Genomic DNA, 18,044 nt, shown 5'->3' with positions numbered 1-18,044 from the left:
AAATTGGTATTTTGATTGATCACACTAATTCCTAGAAAGTTTTCCCTTCTAGAAACTACCAATTGGCATATCCAAAAAATGGAATATTCTACATTAAAATGATAGTAAAGGGACTTCTCGGGTGGTCCAGTGGTTAAGAATCTGCCTTCCAATGCAGGAGACATGGGTTCAATCCCTGGTCAGGGAACTAAGATCTCACATGCCACACGGCAACTAAGGCCACATGCCACAACTACTGAGCTCACGTGCCACAACTAGACAGAAGCCCGCGCACCGCAACTAAGACCCGACGCAGACAAAAATAAATATTTTTGAAAAATAAGCATGATCATAATTTCAAAAATAATAAGATAGTAAAGTCAAATGTACAGCCCCAGAAAGTGACAGACATGCCTAGAATCCAGAGACTCATGCTGACTGCAGCTTGCTTGGCTCTGCTAGCCCCATGAGCTACCAGAGCTCTCTCAGCTATGCTTGCTTATTATTATTATTATTATATGATGATGATGATGATGATGCCTGGAATACAGTATACTGGGACAGAGATTACGGATGGGGAAAGGTATTCTATTCAAGAGGCTGCCTTAACTTGGGCCTGGTCATGAGGTCCCCTTCTCCTGCAAGAACAAGAACCAAGAGGGAGATGCATTAAGTATTTTATATCCGTCCCTTCACCCCATCAGAGAATGTTCCAATATGCAAGTGTATAATTGCTTGCATTTTATAATTAACACCACTCAAAGAACATGTCAGGCCATGACTGATGTTTTTTACCTCACTAAGTCTAAAGCTTACCAAAGAAAAGACCATCAAAAGAAGTAATTACAATCATAATTTTCCAGTTGAAGATTAAACACACATATTTGCCTCTTATACCTTCCAAAATCCTCTCAAATGTAAATGTTACTAAAGTTTTATTAAATTTGAAGCAAAAAAAAATTCAAAATCGATTAACAGGAGATGAAGCAGCAATAAATCCTGCAAGTTAGAAGCAGGAAGACAGGAAACAATGTACACAGCAGACCCAAGAAACCTGAATCCTAACCCAGAAAGCAGAAAATCAACCTGTCTTGCACTATACCCTCCAAAGGCTCAAGAATCAGTGGTAGCAGGTACCAGCGGAAATAAGAGTGAAAATAAGATTTAAAAGCAGAAAGGGAAGTTGGAGATCCAGTTATTCATTCATTCATTCATTCATTTATGGCTGAGTTGGGTCTCTGTTGCTACGCGCGAGGTTTCTCTAGTTGCAGCGAGCGGGGGCTACTCTTGGTTGCAGTGTGTGGGCTTCTCATTGCGGTGGCTTCTCTTGTTGCGGAGCACGGGCTCTAGGTGCGTAGGCTTCAGAAGCTGTGGCACGTGGGCTCAGTAGTTGTGTCTCATGGGCTCTAGAGCGCAGGCTCACTAGTTGTGGCGCACGGGCTTAGTTGCTCTGCGGCATGTGGGATCTTCCCGGACCAGGGCTCGAACCAGTGTCCCCTGCGTTGGCAGGCAGATTCTTAACCACTGCACCACCAGGGAAGCCCGGAGACCCAGTTAAACAAACATAGCTCCCGGAATCCCCATTAGAAGACTCTCTCTGGAGAGACTGAGGTGGAGAGGTCTGGACTGGAGACACCAGATCTTAGGAGAAAGAACAGCATATCAGAAAAGAGTGATTAAGTGAGAGGTTTATGTACTAAACCTTGAGATATCCCAGTCTTCCTCCGCCAATCAGCTCCCAGAACAGTAACAGCCAGGCCTATCCTCTGGGGAAACTGACCAGCCCAAGAAGAAAGATCTAAAAACACTGTCACTCAAAGAAACAACCTAGTTAGATTAGAAGGCAAGAAGCTCCCCCCCCCCCCCCCCCCCCCCGCAAGAAGTTCCATCAAGCATACTGAGCTTCCAAACTGCTTTACTGATTGTGCACTCTTAACCAAGCAGGCAAAGATCACCACATACTTCTAACTAAAAGGTCATAAAAGACCAAAGCAAAGAGAATAAATGCAACACGGAGGAAAGAACTATGCAGGAAGGTGTAAACTTTAAAAGGAAAGAAAAAAACTTTCTGTAATCTCAGAGAAATAAGAGAAAAAAAATTAAAACCATAAAACGAGGACAGTGTGCTACTAAAATAGGGGGTAGGGATAATTAAAGAGTTTTTGAAAATTAAAAATAACAGATTATTAAAATTTTATCAAAGAGTTAGAATATAAAATTGAGAATCTCTCATAGAAAGTAGAGAAAAACAGGTGAAAATTGAAAAGAGGTTAAAAAAAATTTTAAGGGACTTCCCTGGTGGTCCAATGGTTAAGACTCCGTGCTCCCAATGTATGGAGCCTGGGTTCGATCCCTGGTGGGGGAACTAGATCCCACGTGCTGCAATTCAGACACAGCGCAGCCAAATAAATAAATAATTAATTAATTAAAAATTAAATAAATAATAAATAATTTTAAAGAATCAGTACAAAAGATCCAAGATCCAAGGAGAGAAGGAAAAAAAAATTAAAGCAGAGAAAAAAAAATCAAACAAACACTTTTTAAAATTTCCCAGAACTAATGGACATGAGCTTCTAGACCGAAAGGACCCACTGAGTGTCTAGCACAACAGATGTAAACAGATCTGCACCAAGGTACAACATAGTGAAATTTAACAACACTGGGGACATAAAGAAGCTCCTAAAGGTTTCCAGAGAAACAGAGAAAGTAGGCCACATTTAAAGAATCAGACATCACAATTGGCTTCAGTCTTCCTAATAGTGGAACCTAGAAGGCAATGCAACAAATGGCTTTCAGAATTCTAAAGGAAAATGTTTCCAACCCAGAAGTCGAAGTAAGGGTGAAGATTAAAAAAAAAAAAAAAAAAGTTTAACCCCCATGCATTCTTCCTCAGAAAGATACTGGAGTGTATGTTCCATGGATATGAGACAATAAACCAAGAAAAAAAGAGATGTGAATCAAAGGAAAGGGCTTCAATTTAAAAAGTTGGAAAAGGAAATCCCTAGGATAACAACTAAACAGCAGACCTTGAGAACAGCCTTCGAGAACAAGTCAAAAAACCAGGAAAGAGCCACACACACCACCCCAACAATGAAATCAATAAAATATCTGATGTGTTTGAACATATCAAAAAACTATTAAGAGGGGCTTCTCTGGTGGTGCAGTGGTTAAGAATCCGCCTGCCAATGCAGGGGACACGGGTTCGAGCCCTGGTCCGGGAAGATCCCACATGTCACGGTGCAACTAAGCCTGTGCACCACAACTACTGAGCCTGAGCTCTAGAGACTGCGAGCCACAACTACTGAGCCCACGAGCCACAACTACTGAAGCCCGCGCCCCTAGAGCCCGTGCTTCGCAACGAGAAGCCACCGCAATGAGAAGCCCACGCACCACAACAAAGAGTAGACCCCGCTCACCGCAACTAGAGAAAGCCCGCGCACAGCAACGAAGACCCAGCGCAGCCAATAAATAAATAAATTAATTAAATAAATCTAAAACAAAAACAAAAACCATTAAGATTATTAAGTGAGAGTCTGAGGATGAATTCATGTTACTAAGCAATTTATGATACATACTTAGAAAATTAGGCAAACAAAAAAATTTGTTGTTAACTTTAGGGAAAATAAGGTACTGTCAGGCAAGGAAAAGTAACCACAGCATACAACATATTACTGTAAATACTGAATACTGATCTAACTACACTGTGGATATAACTATACTAGAAAAATGGACAGACAGGAAATGGGAGTACATGCAGTTGTGGGAGGGTGGTAAAAGAGAGCTAAATCCTTAAATCTCCTAGTGGTAAGTCAATTAAAAAATTTTTTTAAACCCTGAAAACTGAAAAATCAAGAAGTAACACCCTATAAATGTTTTTTACCTTCACAGATAACAGCGAAACAGCAAAAGAAAGAGCTAAGAAGCAGGCAAGTAAGCAGGAGACTGCTGTTTTGGGTAATAAGCCTGTAAGATCTATCTGACTCTAACCTATGTGTAAGTATAACTATATGTAAGATATGAAAATAAATAAAAAAAGATTAAAATGTGATTACAAAATATGTCATGAAAGAGTAATCTCGTATTCATGGGAAACTAACCTTACTGGGGGAGAGGGGAGGTACTCAAACTCCCCTTAGGACAGACTACCTAAACTGAGAGGGGAGCTGGGAAGAAGGGAGCATTCCAGGTAGAGGAAGCAGAGCAACAGGAGACCTCCTGGCCAGAGAAGGTGATGTATTCCACGAAGTGGAACAAGTTCCCCAGGGAAACAACAAATCATGAGAGCCCATCTCCACCCCTTCTCCCAAGTCCTGCTCTCCCCCATCTACCTCTTACCTATCCTTCAAGGCCAGGCTCAAGTTACATCTTCTCAGAAGCTTCCTAAGAAGTCTCTGGAAGTAGGTGATCTCTTCCATCTCCAGATAATGCCTTTTATCTACTATCTTATTTTCTGAATTAATATAATTAATATTGTATCAATACCATAATACATTCTCATGGATTGAAGTCACTCAACAGGTATTTAGTGAATACTTACTATATGCATCAAATTGTGCTGGGTACTAAAAGTAAGGGAGGGCTTCCCTGGTGGCACAGTGGTTGAAAGTCCGCCTGCCGATGCAGGGGACACAGGTTCGAGCCCCGGTCCGGGAAGATCCCACATGCCGTGGAGTGGCTGGGCCCATGAGCCCTGGCCACTGAGCCTGCACATCCAGAGCCTGTGCTCCGCAACAGGAGAGGCCACAACAGTGAGAGGCCCGCATACCGCAAAAAATTATAATAATAATTTAAAAATAAATAAATAAAAATAAAAGTAAGGGAAAGAAGAAAAGGAAGGGAAGATGCGAAGGAACAAGGACAAACAAAGCAGCAGTCTACAGGCACTTAGTAAACTTTTAATTAGGAAGGCCCGTGGCACATCCTTTTGCATTCCATAATATTTAAACATGCAAGCTGGCACTTCATAAATGCCTTATTACGTAGATTACAAATGGCTCATAAGATGAAAAGTCTTTGATGAATGGAAGCTTGACACTTTAAAAACCAAGATACAAATTTGGGGGGAGAAAAGTATACTCTATACATAAGACAAGCATAAAAGTAACATTTTCATAAGAATAAACAGCACAGAGCGATTTTTAAAAATTATTTTTTCTAAGATTCCTAGGCTCACAAGGAGAAAACTTGACAAAAATACAGAGAAGAAAATAAAAACCACCACAATCCCATCTTTCAGATATCCTTCCAGCCTTCTGGGGGAATACAAATCATCTTATAACCTTTTTCACTCACTACATGGTAGAATTTTCCTTCATCATTAAATATTCTTTTGTAATATCACTGTAGTATTTGAAAGTCAGTCTATATTTTTCTCGTGGGAAAAAAAGTTCACTTCTTAGAAATAACTACAGCATTAACTAGGTACAGCTAAATAATAGTTAGAGCAACCTGCTAAGAGAAATACAAAATCAGTGTTAAAAAGGTATACCCTGGAAATTGTTGAGATCCTTTCAAACACAATTACAGATTCTCACTTAAATATTTTCACTAAAATGTGAAGTCCTAAATATAAAATGGCATTTGGATTACCTTAAACCTAACTGATACATAAAAAATAATATATTTTAACCTTCCAAATAATGGTGAAGCTAATATAATAAGCCAATGATTACCTTTCATGCCCAGCATAATTTGCCTTTTCTCCACCTCGACTCAGCTAGTCATTTTGACCAGAGCTGAATGGTGACAAGATGGCTGTAAAGCTTACAACACCACATAACTGTGATCACCTCAATTAACTCTCTCACCTAAAATGAAATTGGACCAATGTGTTTGACAGCATTAATGCTACCCACCCTCACATGCATGACTGAGTAGAACCGATTTTAAGTATGTACACTCTAAAATATTACATCTGAAAAAGCAATTCTGCTTCACAAGGACAACTGTTGAAAAGAATCTCGTATCAACAATCAATCATGTGTAAGATCCCCAAGGCTGCAGATAACCCTCAATTCATACTTCTTATACTATTTCTATAATAACATGAGATTTTCCAAACTTCTGAAAATGCAACTACTAAAAGCAGTGAATAAGAATACTAGAAATCAAGAGCCAGTTTCTTTTAAAAAAGCTAAAAAAACGTTTTAAATTGGTATTTTCTTCCTTTAAAAAGATTATTGATTTTATTGTGAACCTAAAATTGCTCTTAAAAATAGTTTATTTGAAAAAATTTTAAATTACTGATTAACTTTCCTGATTTCTAAAAGCATCATTAACTTTTTAAAAAAATTTATTTATTTATCTATTTTTGGCTGCGTTGGGTCTTCGTTGCTACGCGTGGGCTTTCTCTAGTTGCAGCGAGCGGGGCTACTCTTTGTTTCGGTGTGTGGGCTTCTCATTGTGGTGGCCTCTCTTTGTTGTGGAGCACGGGCTCTAGGTGCGCGGTCTTTGGTAGTTCTGGCACGTGGGCTCAGTAGTTGTGGCTCACGGGCTCTAGAGTGCAGGCTCAGTAGTTGCGGCACATGGGCTTAGTTGCTCTGTGACATGTGGGATCTTTCTGGACCAGGGCTCGAACCCGTGTCCCCTGAATTGGCAGGCGGATTCTTAACCACTGCGCCACCAGGGAAGTCCCGCATCATTAACTTTTTGTCATAATATACCATGTTTGTTTGAAGCTAACCAGAAGGGAAAGACCTATAAACAGAATGTTTTAACTAGTGGGAAATTACAAAACAGTACTCTGTACTCACCAGTGACTTACTCTTTTAAAACATGATATTAAAGAGATTTTTCTATTTTTTTAAACCATGCATAATTTTTAAAAAATCTACTGGGCATATATATTTACTGACATCATTTTCAAAAATAATTATTCATCATGAAAGAAATTTGCTAAATCATCAATAGAATGCTGTCTCTTTGGATCAAAGCCACCAACTTCTACAAACAAAAACAATCAATCATAAAGCTGGAAGGAGATAAAATGATTTAATCTAACTACTACTTCATTTTATGAAAGGAAAAATAAAGCTAGAAAGAGATTGAAGTTCTAGCCCACAGTCATATGACAACTACATACTTCATTGCAGAAGTCAGGCAATATATTACTGATTAATGTTTTGATAAAGTCCTTTTTTGTTCTCCTGAATCAGCCTCTACTTAATGTCCAAATTGAGCCTTCCAGATACTGAAGATACCCTTCTAAAACTGCTTTTTAACACAAAGTTATATGTGTTAAAGTTTGGATGTTATATCATAAAGCTCCTAAAATGAAAGCTTCAAAATACTAAAAACACTATATTCCTGACTACATAGTCCACAAAATTTCACCTAAATTTAACAAGGACAAAACAAATTTTTAAAATTTAATAACAAAGTAAACAGCAAAATAAGCACTGAGTTCCATGGAGAAAGAATTGGTGGTGGCTAAAAGGACTTGAGTTTTACCTGTAGTACTTTCAATTTTTATAGGATTGTAGCCATTGCTAATCAAATCTTAATGTTTATGATGAATCTGGGCAATACATACTATATGGGTATTATTTTACACTATTCCTGCAGCTTTTATTTACTTCCAAATAAAAAAATTTTTAAGGAATTTTTTAAAAAGAAGCAAAACATGATCATTAGTGGAAAATTTGGAAAATAAGAATGAGAAATCACTCATCATTTTTCTTTAAAAGTACTGTTTGAAAAACAAAAACCAAAACCAAAAAGGATGCTATACATTTGTCAAAACTTATATTTGTCTAAACCTACGGAACTTTATAACACAAGGGGTGAACTTTAATGTATGTGAAATACAATAAAAAAATTTAATGTATGTGAAATAATGTATGAACTTTAATGTATGTGAAAAAAAAATGTTAGGTGGTTGGTGGTTCCCAGGATGGTACGCAGAATGTGACAAAACAATGTAACTGTATTATAAATTTATGAAACCACCTCATTAAAGAGAGTGAGAAGAAAAGGTGGTGACATAAGTACCTAAGTAACTTTGGAAATGAGTAGTCTTTATTAAGACTAAAGGCAAAAGAAACTGTACATATATATGCCCTGTCCTCTAGTTGACAAAACTGTTTCCCACAGGGGTGTAAGTTAACAATTCTGATACTGCTACACATGTACATTAGAAGTGAAGTTAACTTAAGTAAATGGATGGCAGGTGGGAGGAGCCAGGTCTCTGATTGCTGGAGTAGAAGTTGAAAGATGAGAGGGGAGGAGGCTACAGTGATCCATGTAGTAATGGATTAGAGTCAGTTTATTACAGATAGGTGGTTACATATGAAATGTTTATGGATGTACACACACACATATATTTCTTTACTCTGTCAGCCTAGAAGGCCTAGAAGCAATGACACACCAGCAGCAATGAGCACAGATCTTGGTTTCTAACATCATTCTCCAATAAAAGGAACCAGGGTTCCTTGGAGAAATGGCTGATTCCAGGATGGCACAGAAAATATACATTGTGAGCCTGGTGCCAAAAAGTAAGGAAGTGCTTTAAAAAACCACAAAGATGGAGCTCTGTCAAAGGGATACAAGTGCCAACTGAAAGAGATCCCAATGGCCTAAGCTGGAACAATGTGAGCAACAAAATAAAATAGTGTTGGCTTATAACCCAAAGAATAAAATTAATGAGTTCATACTAGTATCACTGAATAAATAAATTAACGGAGAAGAGACAAATGTCCCATGCAGAAAAATTCCAAATAATTTACGTAGATACACTGCCCCCAATGAGGTGGTGGAACTTAACTCCCCAAACCTTAAGTATAGGCTGTGCATAGTGACCACAGTGACTTCCTTCCAAAGAGCACAGTACAAAAGGGGGGAAAGAGTCATTTTACGTAGAGAGATCTGACAAACACTACTTCAGCCAGATGATCAAGGTCAACATCAACAGTGGTAAGTCATGGGGACAGTATACATTCTTGATATGACATGATGTAAAATGGCACTTTACCTCTGTGGTCTTCCTCCCTCCAACCCACAACTCCAGTCTAATCATGAGAAAAGCAACGAACAAATCCCAATTCAGGGACATCTTTCAAATAACTGACTAATACTGCTCAAAACTGTAAAGGTCATCAAAAACATGGAAAACTTGAGAAACTGTCACAGTCAAGAGGAGCCTATGGAGATACGATGACCAAATGTAATGTGGAACAGAAAAAACACATAGATAAAAACTGAAAATCTGAATAAAGTATGGACTTTAGTTAATAACAACATATCAATACTGGTTCATTAATTGTCACAAATGTACCACACTAATATAAGATGTTAAAGGGGAAACTGGGTCTGGGGTATACAGAAACTACTATCTTCAATGTTTCTGAAAATCTAAAAATGTTACAAAAAGTAAAGTTTACTTTTAAATATTTAACACTTTTAACATTTTTTTTTTAAAGGAAAGGAAGAAAGCCTGAAGAACGCACACCAAACTTAAGAAGCAGTTACACCTCTGGGGAGAGACTAGAAGGGAAGTCAAGTTTTCCTTTACAAGTTACTGTTTGACTCCAGTATATAAAGAATGTATCTGTGTACTATTTTATCACAAGAAATGTTTAACATTTAATGCCACATTTAAACATTGAATGACAAATAAAATGAAATTGTTATTAAACAGAAACCCTCCCTAAACCTTTGTATGTCTATTCATAAATATCCAATCTCCAGAAAGACCTCCAAATCACATTGAAGCCTCTGATTTACTACTAACTGATATTATTGCAATACACAAATTTAAAAGAAAAACTGTCAAAGATTATACTAAATTGCTAGGGGAGAATAAATATATAATACACGTGAAAGAAACTGCTTTAATCAGTAAGAAAATATTTCACTAGAAATGTTCTTAAATTGGATCAATATTTAGAGCTGGTATTTAGAAGTTTTAATATAAATTGTGGTATTCAGAAAAAATGAGACTAACTGTAACAGAAGGATGTGCAAGGTGATGTCTGATAACACTTGCTTTATTACTACACTTGGAGAAAGCAACAACATACACTGTACTTCTTTCTAGACAGCCACGAGAAGCAATGACAACTGGAATGTATAAAATTCAACAGATTCAATACATGATATTCACCAACTGCCTGGCATACTGGCAAAAATGACTTGAGAATAAAGATAAGATCACCAAGTTGATTCTCAGCAGTAATCTCTAATTAAAATGTTAAAAGCTGCTTTAACTAAATGGGCATTATCCACTACTACAAGAATATGATTCCACTAAACAGTTGTACTTGTTCAAAGATAATGTAAGAATAAATGATTAAGAAACCAAAGTAATTATTTTAAAGCCCTAAGAACAAGTAAATCAAAGAATGTCACTTCAATTTCTTCAAGTCTTCCTTTTTTTTTTAATTAACAAAATACAAAATTACTCTCATGGTAGGATTTATTTTATAATCTAATTTAATGTAATGTAATGTAATTGGTGTCCAGGATAAAGTAATTTGAAGTTATATGCAGGCAAACCAGTGGGTGGCATCAGTTTAGATGATGCCAGGATTTCCTAGAGCACCTCACAGAGACTGAGTCAAATACAATGGATAGCTGCAGATCTGCAGCTCCTGACACTCACAAATCCTGGTTCCACATTCATAACAAGTTACAAAAGTGCTCTCATGACATATTTCCTCATGTGATAATATCTGCTTAAAATATCACACCATTAGAGTTACACACAGAAATATTTATGGACGAAATGATATGATTTCTAGGATTTGCTCCAAAATAATGGTAGAGAGTATAAATGAAAAAGATTAGCCATTTGTTTTGTTTGTTTGTTTGTTTATTTGGCTGTGTCGGTTCTTACTTGTGGCACGTGGGATCTTTGTTGTGGCATGTGAGATCTTTCATTGAGACGCGTGGGCTTCTCTCTAGTTGTGGTGTGTGGGCTTAGTTGCCCCGTGGCATGTGGGACCTTAGCTCCCCAACCAGGGATCGAACCTGCATTGCCTGCATTGGAAGGTGGATTCTTTTTTTTTTTTTAACGTCTTTATTGCAGTATAATTGCTTTACAATGTTGTGTTAGTTTCTGCTGTATAACAAAGTAAATCAGCTATATGCATACATATATCCCTATATCCCCTTCCTCTTGCGTCTCCCTCCCACCCTCCCTATCCCACCCCTCTAGGTGGACACAAAGCACTGAGCTGATCTCCCTATGCCATGCGGCTGCTTCCCACTAGCTATCTATTTTACATTTGGTAGTATATATATGTCCATGCCACTCTCTCACTTAGTCCCAGCTTACCCTTCCCCCTCCCCGTGTCTTCAAGTCCATTCTCTACGTCTGCATCTTTATTCCTGTCCTGCCCCTAGGTTCTTCAGAACCTTTTTTTTTTTTTTAGATTCCATATATGTGTTAGCATGCAGTATTTGTTTTTCTCTTTCTGACTTACTTCACTCTGTATGACAGTCTCTAGGTCCATCGACCTCACTGCAAATAACTCAATTTCGTTTCTTTTTTTGGCTGAGTGATACTCCATTGTATATGTGGAAGGCAGATTCTTAACCACTGGACCACCAGGGAAGTCCCAAGATTAGCCATTTGTTGATAATTGTTGAAGCTGAGTGATGGGTACGTAAGATTTATTACACTAAATTTTTGTATATGCTTGAAATTTTCATAGTAAAAAGTTGAAAATGTACATAAAGAAGATGTGAGATACACACACACAAACACACACACCATTATCTTCTTAATATATACATACAATGGAATATTACTCAGCCACAAAAAAGAATGAAATACTGCCATCTGCAGCAAGTGGGTGGACCTAGAGAATATTATGCTTAGTGAAATAAGTCAGAGAAAGACAAATACTGTATGATATCACTTATATGTGGAATCTAAAAAATAATACAAATGAATGTATATGCAAAACAAACAGACTCACAGATATAGAAAACAAATTTGTGGTTACCAAAGGGGAGAGGGAAGGAGGGAGGGACAAACTAGGGGTATGAGATTAACAGATACAAGCTACTACATATAAAATAGATAAGCAACAAGAATATACACATAAAGGGAATTATACCCAGTATCTTGTAATAACCTATAATGGAGTATAATCTGCGAAAATACTGAATCACTATGTTGTACACCTGAAACTAACACAATATTGTAAATCAACTATACTTCAATTAAAAAAAAAAAGAAATTATGCCTACAACTCAACAACAAAAAGCAAACAATTCAAAAATTTGAATTTTTGAATTTGCCCAATTCAAAAATTGGCAAAGGACTTGAATACACATTTTTCCAACGATATTCAAATGGCCAACAAGCACATAAAAAGATGGTCAATATCACTAATCATTAGGGAAATGCAAACCAAAACCATTATGAGATGCCACTTCACACCCATTAAGATGGCTTTGTCAAAAACAAAACAGAAAATAACAAGTGTTGATGAGGATGTGACAAAATTGGAATACCTATGCACTGCTGGTTGGAATATAAAACAGTGCACTGCTATGGAAAACAGTATGGCAGTTCCTCAAAAAAATTAAAAATAACAATACCATATGAACGAACAATTCTACAAATTGTTGGTTCATATGGTAAAACCTACAAATTGTACAAATTCAACAATATATCCAAAAGAATTGAAAGCTGGGACTCTTTTGATACTTGTTCAGCCATATTCACAGCAGCATTATTCACAATGGCCAAAAAGTAGATAAACAAAATATAGTATACACATACAATGGAATATTATTTAGCCTTAAAATGGAAGGAAATTCTGACATATGCCACAACATGGAAGAACCTGGAGGACATTATACTGAGTGAAATAAGCCAGTCAGAAGGAACAAATACTATATGATTCCACTTATATGAGGTACTTAGAGTAATCAAATTCATGGACAAAAAGCAGAATGTTGGCTGTCAGAGGCTTGGGAGGGGGAAACAGAGTTATTGTTTAAGGGGTATGGAGTTTCTGGAAATGGATGGTGGTGAAGACTGCCCAACAATGTGAATGTACTTAATAACACTGAACTGGGACTTCCCTCGTAGACAGTGGTTGGTTAAGAATCCGCCTGCCAGGGCTTCCCTGGTGGCACAGTGGTTGACAGTCCGCTTGCCGATGCAGGGGACGCGGGTTCGTGCCCCGGTCCGGGAAGATCCCACGTGCCATGGAGCGGCTGGGCCCGTGAGCCATGGCCGCTGAGCCTGCGCGTCCGGAGCCTGTGCTCTCCAACAGGAGAGGCCACAACAGTGAGAGGCCCGCGTACCGCAAAAAAAAAAAAAAAAAAAAAAAAAAGAATCCGCCTGCCAATACAGGGGACACGGGTTCGATCCCTGGTCCAGGAAGATCTCACATGCCACGGAGCAACTAAGCCCGTGAGCCACAACGACTGAGCCTGCACTCTAGAGCCCACGAGCCACAACTACTGCAGCCCGCCGCCTAGAGCCTGTGCTCTGCAATGAGATGCCACCGCAATTAGAAGCCCGCGCACTGCCACGAACAGTAGTCCCCGCTCGCTGCAACTAAAGAAAGCCCGAGCGCAGCAGTGAAGACCCAATGCAGCCAAAAAACAAAAAACAAAAACTACTGAACTAACTGTACACTTACTTAAAAACAGTGTACAGTTAAAATGGTAAAACTTCATATATATTTTATATATAAAATATATATTTTACCACAACTAAAAAAATTCTTCTAAGAAATAATTCTACCCATCTTCTCAGTATTTTTATAAAAGTTTTCTTTGATCATTGGCAATACAGGCCACAAATACACCAAATAACCTCAAAATCTTGACATGACATCCTAAGGGGCATTCCATGATATTTCTGTAACTAAAAAAAATAAAAATAAAAAAATAAAACCACATGGGCACCACTCACTCCTTCCTCTAGGATCATAACATCATATAACACTTGAACATGAAAAAGTTTGGCCTGCCGGAGATGAAATTCTTTCCTTCATCTATCAAAACCTTCCTTCACAATCCTGAAAGAACTTACCCAAAACTGCTTTACAATGTCACCAGACTACAATACAAACTTATTAGTGATGCCCACAAGCGAGCAACTTCTTTAGCAGACAGGGAGTCAGATCTAAAAGTAAACATTCTGCAGACTTTTTTTTTTTTTTTTTTTTTTTGGCTGCACTGGGTCTTCTTTGCAGCGCACGGGCTTCTTCTAGTTGTGGCAAGTGGGGGCTACTCTTTGTTGCGGTGCACAGGCTTCTCATCGCGGTGGCTTCTCTTGTGGAACACGGGCTCTAGGTGTGCGGGCTTCAGTAGTTGTGGCACGTGGGCTCAGTAGTTGTGGCTCGTGGGCTCTAGAGCACAGGCTCAGTCGCTGTGGCACACGGGCTTAGTTGTTCCCCGGCATGTGGGATCTTCCCAGACCAGGGCTCGAACCCGTGTCCCCTGCACTGGCAGGCGGATTCTTAACCATTGTGCCACCAGGGAAGCCCTCCGCAGTCTATTTTTAAGCCTATATGGCAGTGTCATCATTGCCTACTTTCAATGGATTGAAATCCAAATATCTCAAAACATTTCAGGAAGTATTTGGCTAAATGCATGATATAGCCAAAGATCTATTACAGTGAGGCAAAGAAGGCTTGGAATGGATGAACAGGGTAAACATCCTCAGACAGACGAAAACACAACAGGTTTCTCAACACTGGGCCTACCTAGAGCTTCCTGAAACAGTGCTTCAGAATGTTTGGACACACAACCTCAGTTTCAAAATGCAAAAAGGGAAAAATAAAGCGACAGGAAACCTATGAGCCCAGCCTATCTGTATAGTCTGTGGTAATGCTAAGTTGTGCACATATTGCTCTACCAATCAAAAGACCATAAAGGCAAAACCACTGTTTGCATTTATGAATGAATCATAGTTTTCCATTACACTTACTTCACTAGAGGACCAGCTCAATTTGACTAACCAGATCAAATAGAAGTCAGAACGGCCCTTTGTGACAACCAAAGAGTATCATGCTCCTATCAAGTTGCCTGGACAATTCATCAACATTCCATAATTCAAAAGCCTTTTAAATATGTATATTCTCTGACCAAGCATTTACACGCCGAGAAATTTATACTAAGGAAATGGTTGAAGATGTATATAAAAGAAACTTCAGTGACAGAAAAAAATTATAAACACCCGTAGAGACCAACAATAGCCAATTGATTAAATTATGGTTCAACTATACAACTGCATGCTCTGCAGACATTAAAATATGAACCCATTTTATTATATAGCTATATTGTGTGCCTTTGTACATATATGTGCACACGTGCAAATTTGTGAATGCACATGTATTTGAGAACATGTGGGTATGTAAACATACATGTGCACATATGCACAAAGTGTGTGCAAGTATAATCAGGGGCCCATGGAACTGCACGTATGTACAAAGATGTGCCTGTATATGTATGTATGGGTACATAAGAGAATACATATGCACATGTATATATCTGCTAATGCATATGCTTATATTTGGGTCATAAGCCTGTGTTTTAAGTAGATGAGCATGTATTTATCCTTGTAATCACTACTTAGAAGCTGTGACCTTGAGCAAGTTACTGAGCCTCTAGGGAGTCTTGACTTGTCCTCTATACAATACCAAACGCTGCCTCGAAGGGGTTTTGTGAGGATTAAGTGAAATAATAGATATAAAGCACTTAGTACCATGACTGGCACATAATAAATGCTCAATCAATATTAACTTTCCTTATCTGTACATGTACACTTATATACACTCATGTATACTTACACAGCTATGAGTCCACAAGAATACACAAAATATTAACTTTGGTTATCTATATGTGATAGGTTTTTGGTGTGGGGTTTTGGGTTTTTTTGGCTTTCATATTTTGCAATTTTTCTGGGAAGATTAGGCCTTTCATTCTTTTTTTTTTTTTGAAGATTTCTTCAAAATAATAAGTTTTGAAAAATAAAAAAGATGGCCTGTCCTTAACATACCTCTGTTCTGCATATTAAAAGCTATTAAACACTACGCTGAGAAATACGTAATTTTGTTACTCCATCAAATTTTTTGTATTCTAGCGTTATGTCAGCATTACCTAATAGCTCAAGAAGATGGCAGTACAAAGAAAAGCCACAGCTTTTTGCTTCTTTGCCTTATCCAAGGCAGGATGAAAAGAATGAATTAAATCATACGATGGGGTACATGTGATTTGTGAACACCTTGGTGACAGTTAAGTGATACCTGTCAATCATATTTTACTAAAGCAGGGAGGAACCCAGGGCCTTGCCCAAGGTCATACAAAAAAGCATGTACCCCAGGCTGTGAGAGATCTAAGAACTAGACTGCACTGCCACAATTTGGGCGTGCTTATGAAACCAAAAAGCTAAATTCTTAAAATCAGTCATATCAGGAGTTGGGCTGTAGGAGGGAGGAAATTACAACAGAGGGCTGACGACAGCAGAACAACCCAGTAACTGGCCCCACCAGGATTAATCTACATGTTTTAATCATACTGGTTTTCCTCACTTCTAAAATATAAAACTGTAGATCATCTATGACAGGACATTTAATTTCATAAAAGCACGATTGCCATTTGTATGCAAATTATAGTGAGAGCATCTGAAATAAAATGTAAGCAGTTACCTGCGGTTCCAATCAACATCAGTTACCACCTGGCTCAGTTCCCACAATTACGATGTCTTAGATTGAATACCTCTAAAAACCCTGCAAAATGTCTTCCCGAATTTCCGAGGGAAACCCGGCTACAGACAGGCGAGTAAAACAAGCAGCTGTTTTCCCTAGGGTCTCAATTTAGAAATCGTACCCGAGATAATAATCTAATCATCTCCTATACATTTTCTCCCCAGCTATGCTATTCAATCTCCTTAAACGTCATTTCCAATCTCTGAAAACATACACTCAGGCACACGCCCTGCAGCCTGCAACGTAGCTCGACATTTTAGGGACATCGCCAGTTAATCGCCTTTCCCAAATCTACTGCGAACTGCGGACTTGTTCCTCGTCTCATTTTGACTTTTGTCTTAAAACGCAAGCGAGGGGGATGGGTTTCGACGAGCAGACTAGGCTCTGAAACCCTGAGTAATCGCATCTCGCTGCGGAGAGCCGTCGGCAGCAGTAGCAGCGATTTTAATCTTTCCTCTCCACCCAGTTTCCTTTTCCATCTCACGCTTTTTTTTCTTTCTTTCCAGTGACATCAAATTCAAGGTGGAAAAAGGAAAACTGAATGTCCCCTGGTCGACGCCTCCGGAGGGTCGCGGGTTCCGACCCGGGGACCCGCCCGCCGTGGGCAATGCGAGAAACACTGCGGGGCGGAGGTTTTTCCACCGCCCAAGTCCCGGCCCGGGTGGCGGAGGGACAGGCCCAGCTCGCGGCCGCCTCGAATTCGAGCCCGGGGCCCGCCCGACCCGCCCAGGCCCAGCGCGGCCTGCCAAGCCGCGGCATCGAGTTGGCCACAGGCGGGGCCGGAGAGGAGGCCTGAAGCGGCCAGCGGGTAGGGCAGGGCCGGGGAGACACTGGGCGCTGCTTACCTGTTGGTACCGGCTGCCGCAGGCCGGCTCCACCGCCGCCAGCGCCGCCAACGCCAACGCCATGGCGCAGCCGGCCGCAGGGAAGGAGGGCGAGCGAGCGAGCTGAAGGTGCGCGGGCGCTGCGGCCTGGGGGCGCCGGGAGGCCGACGGGGAGGTGCCTCGGGTGGGTCTCGGTGGCCACCGCCGCTGCCAGGCCCGCCGCTCTCCTCGGGCTGTACGCGCCGCGGCTACCGAGGTTCCGACGCGGCCCCTGGGGAGGAGGCGGGGACGACGACGACGACGCTGCGCCGCCGCCCCGCCCCCGACTCGCGCCGCCCGGCCCGCCCGGCCCGGCCTCGCCCCGCGGTGCCGCCGCCCCGGGTGGGCTCCGCCCCTCCTCCCACACCCCGAGGCTGAGGCTTCGGAGTCGGTTCCGCCCGAAACCCGGTTGCTCCCAGGTTACCGCAGAGAGGGCGACGCTGTTAATGGGCCCCTCGTTCCAAGCACCGAGCTTCCCCTGCGTGTCACTTCTAACCCTCATCACAAACCCCAGACACGGGGGCCA

General features: G+C 40.1%; 1 protein-coding gene across 1 annotated transcript in view; it reads right to left on the bottom strand.

Annotated features, from left to right (window-relative positions):
- The window catches only part of NDFIP1 (Nedd4 family interacting protein 1), a 54,842-nt gene extending 37,068 nt beyond the window's left edge, over nucleotides 1–17,774 (bottom strand). Inside the window, exon 1 of the mRNA XM_060093538.1 lies at nucleotides 17,501–17,774. Coding sequence (XP_059949521.1) covers nucleotides 17,501–17,563 — 63 coding nt within the window. The 5' untranslated portion in view covers nucleotides 17,564–17,774. The remainder of the gene's footprint in view (nucleotides 1–17,500) is intronic.
- Between the last annotated feature and the right edge of the window lie 270 nt (nucleotides 17,775–18,044).

This window comes from Mesoplodon densirostris, chromosome 3 (assembly GCF_025265405.1).
Source record: "Mesoplodon densirostris isolate mMesDen1 chromosome 3, mMesDen1 primary haplotype, whole genome shotgun sequence".
Lineage (NCBI taxonomy): Eukaryota > Metazoa > Chordata > Mammalia > Artiodactyla > Ziphiidae > Mesoplodon > Mesoplodon densirostris.
This window is presented reverse-complemented; position numbering and strand designations above follow the sequence as displayed.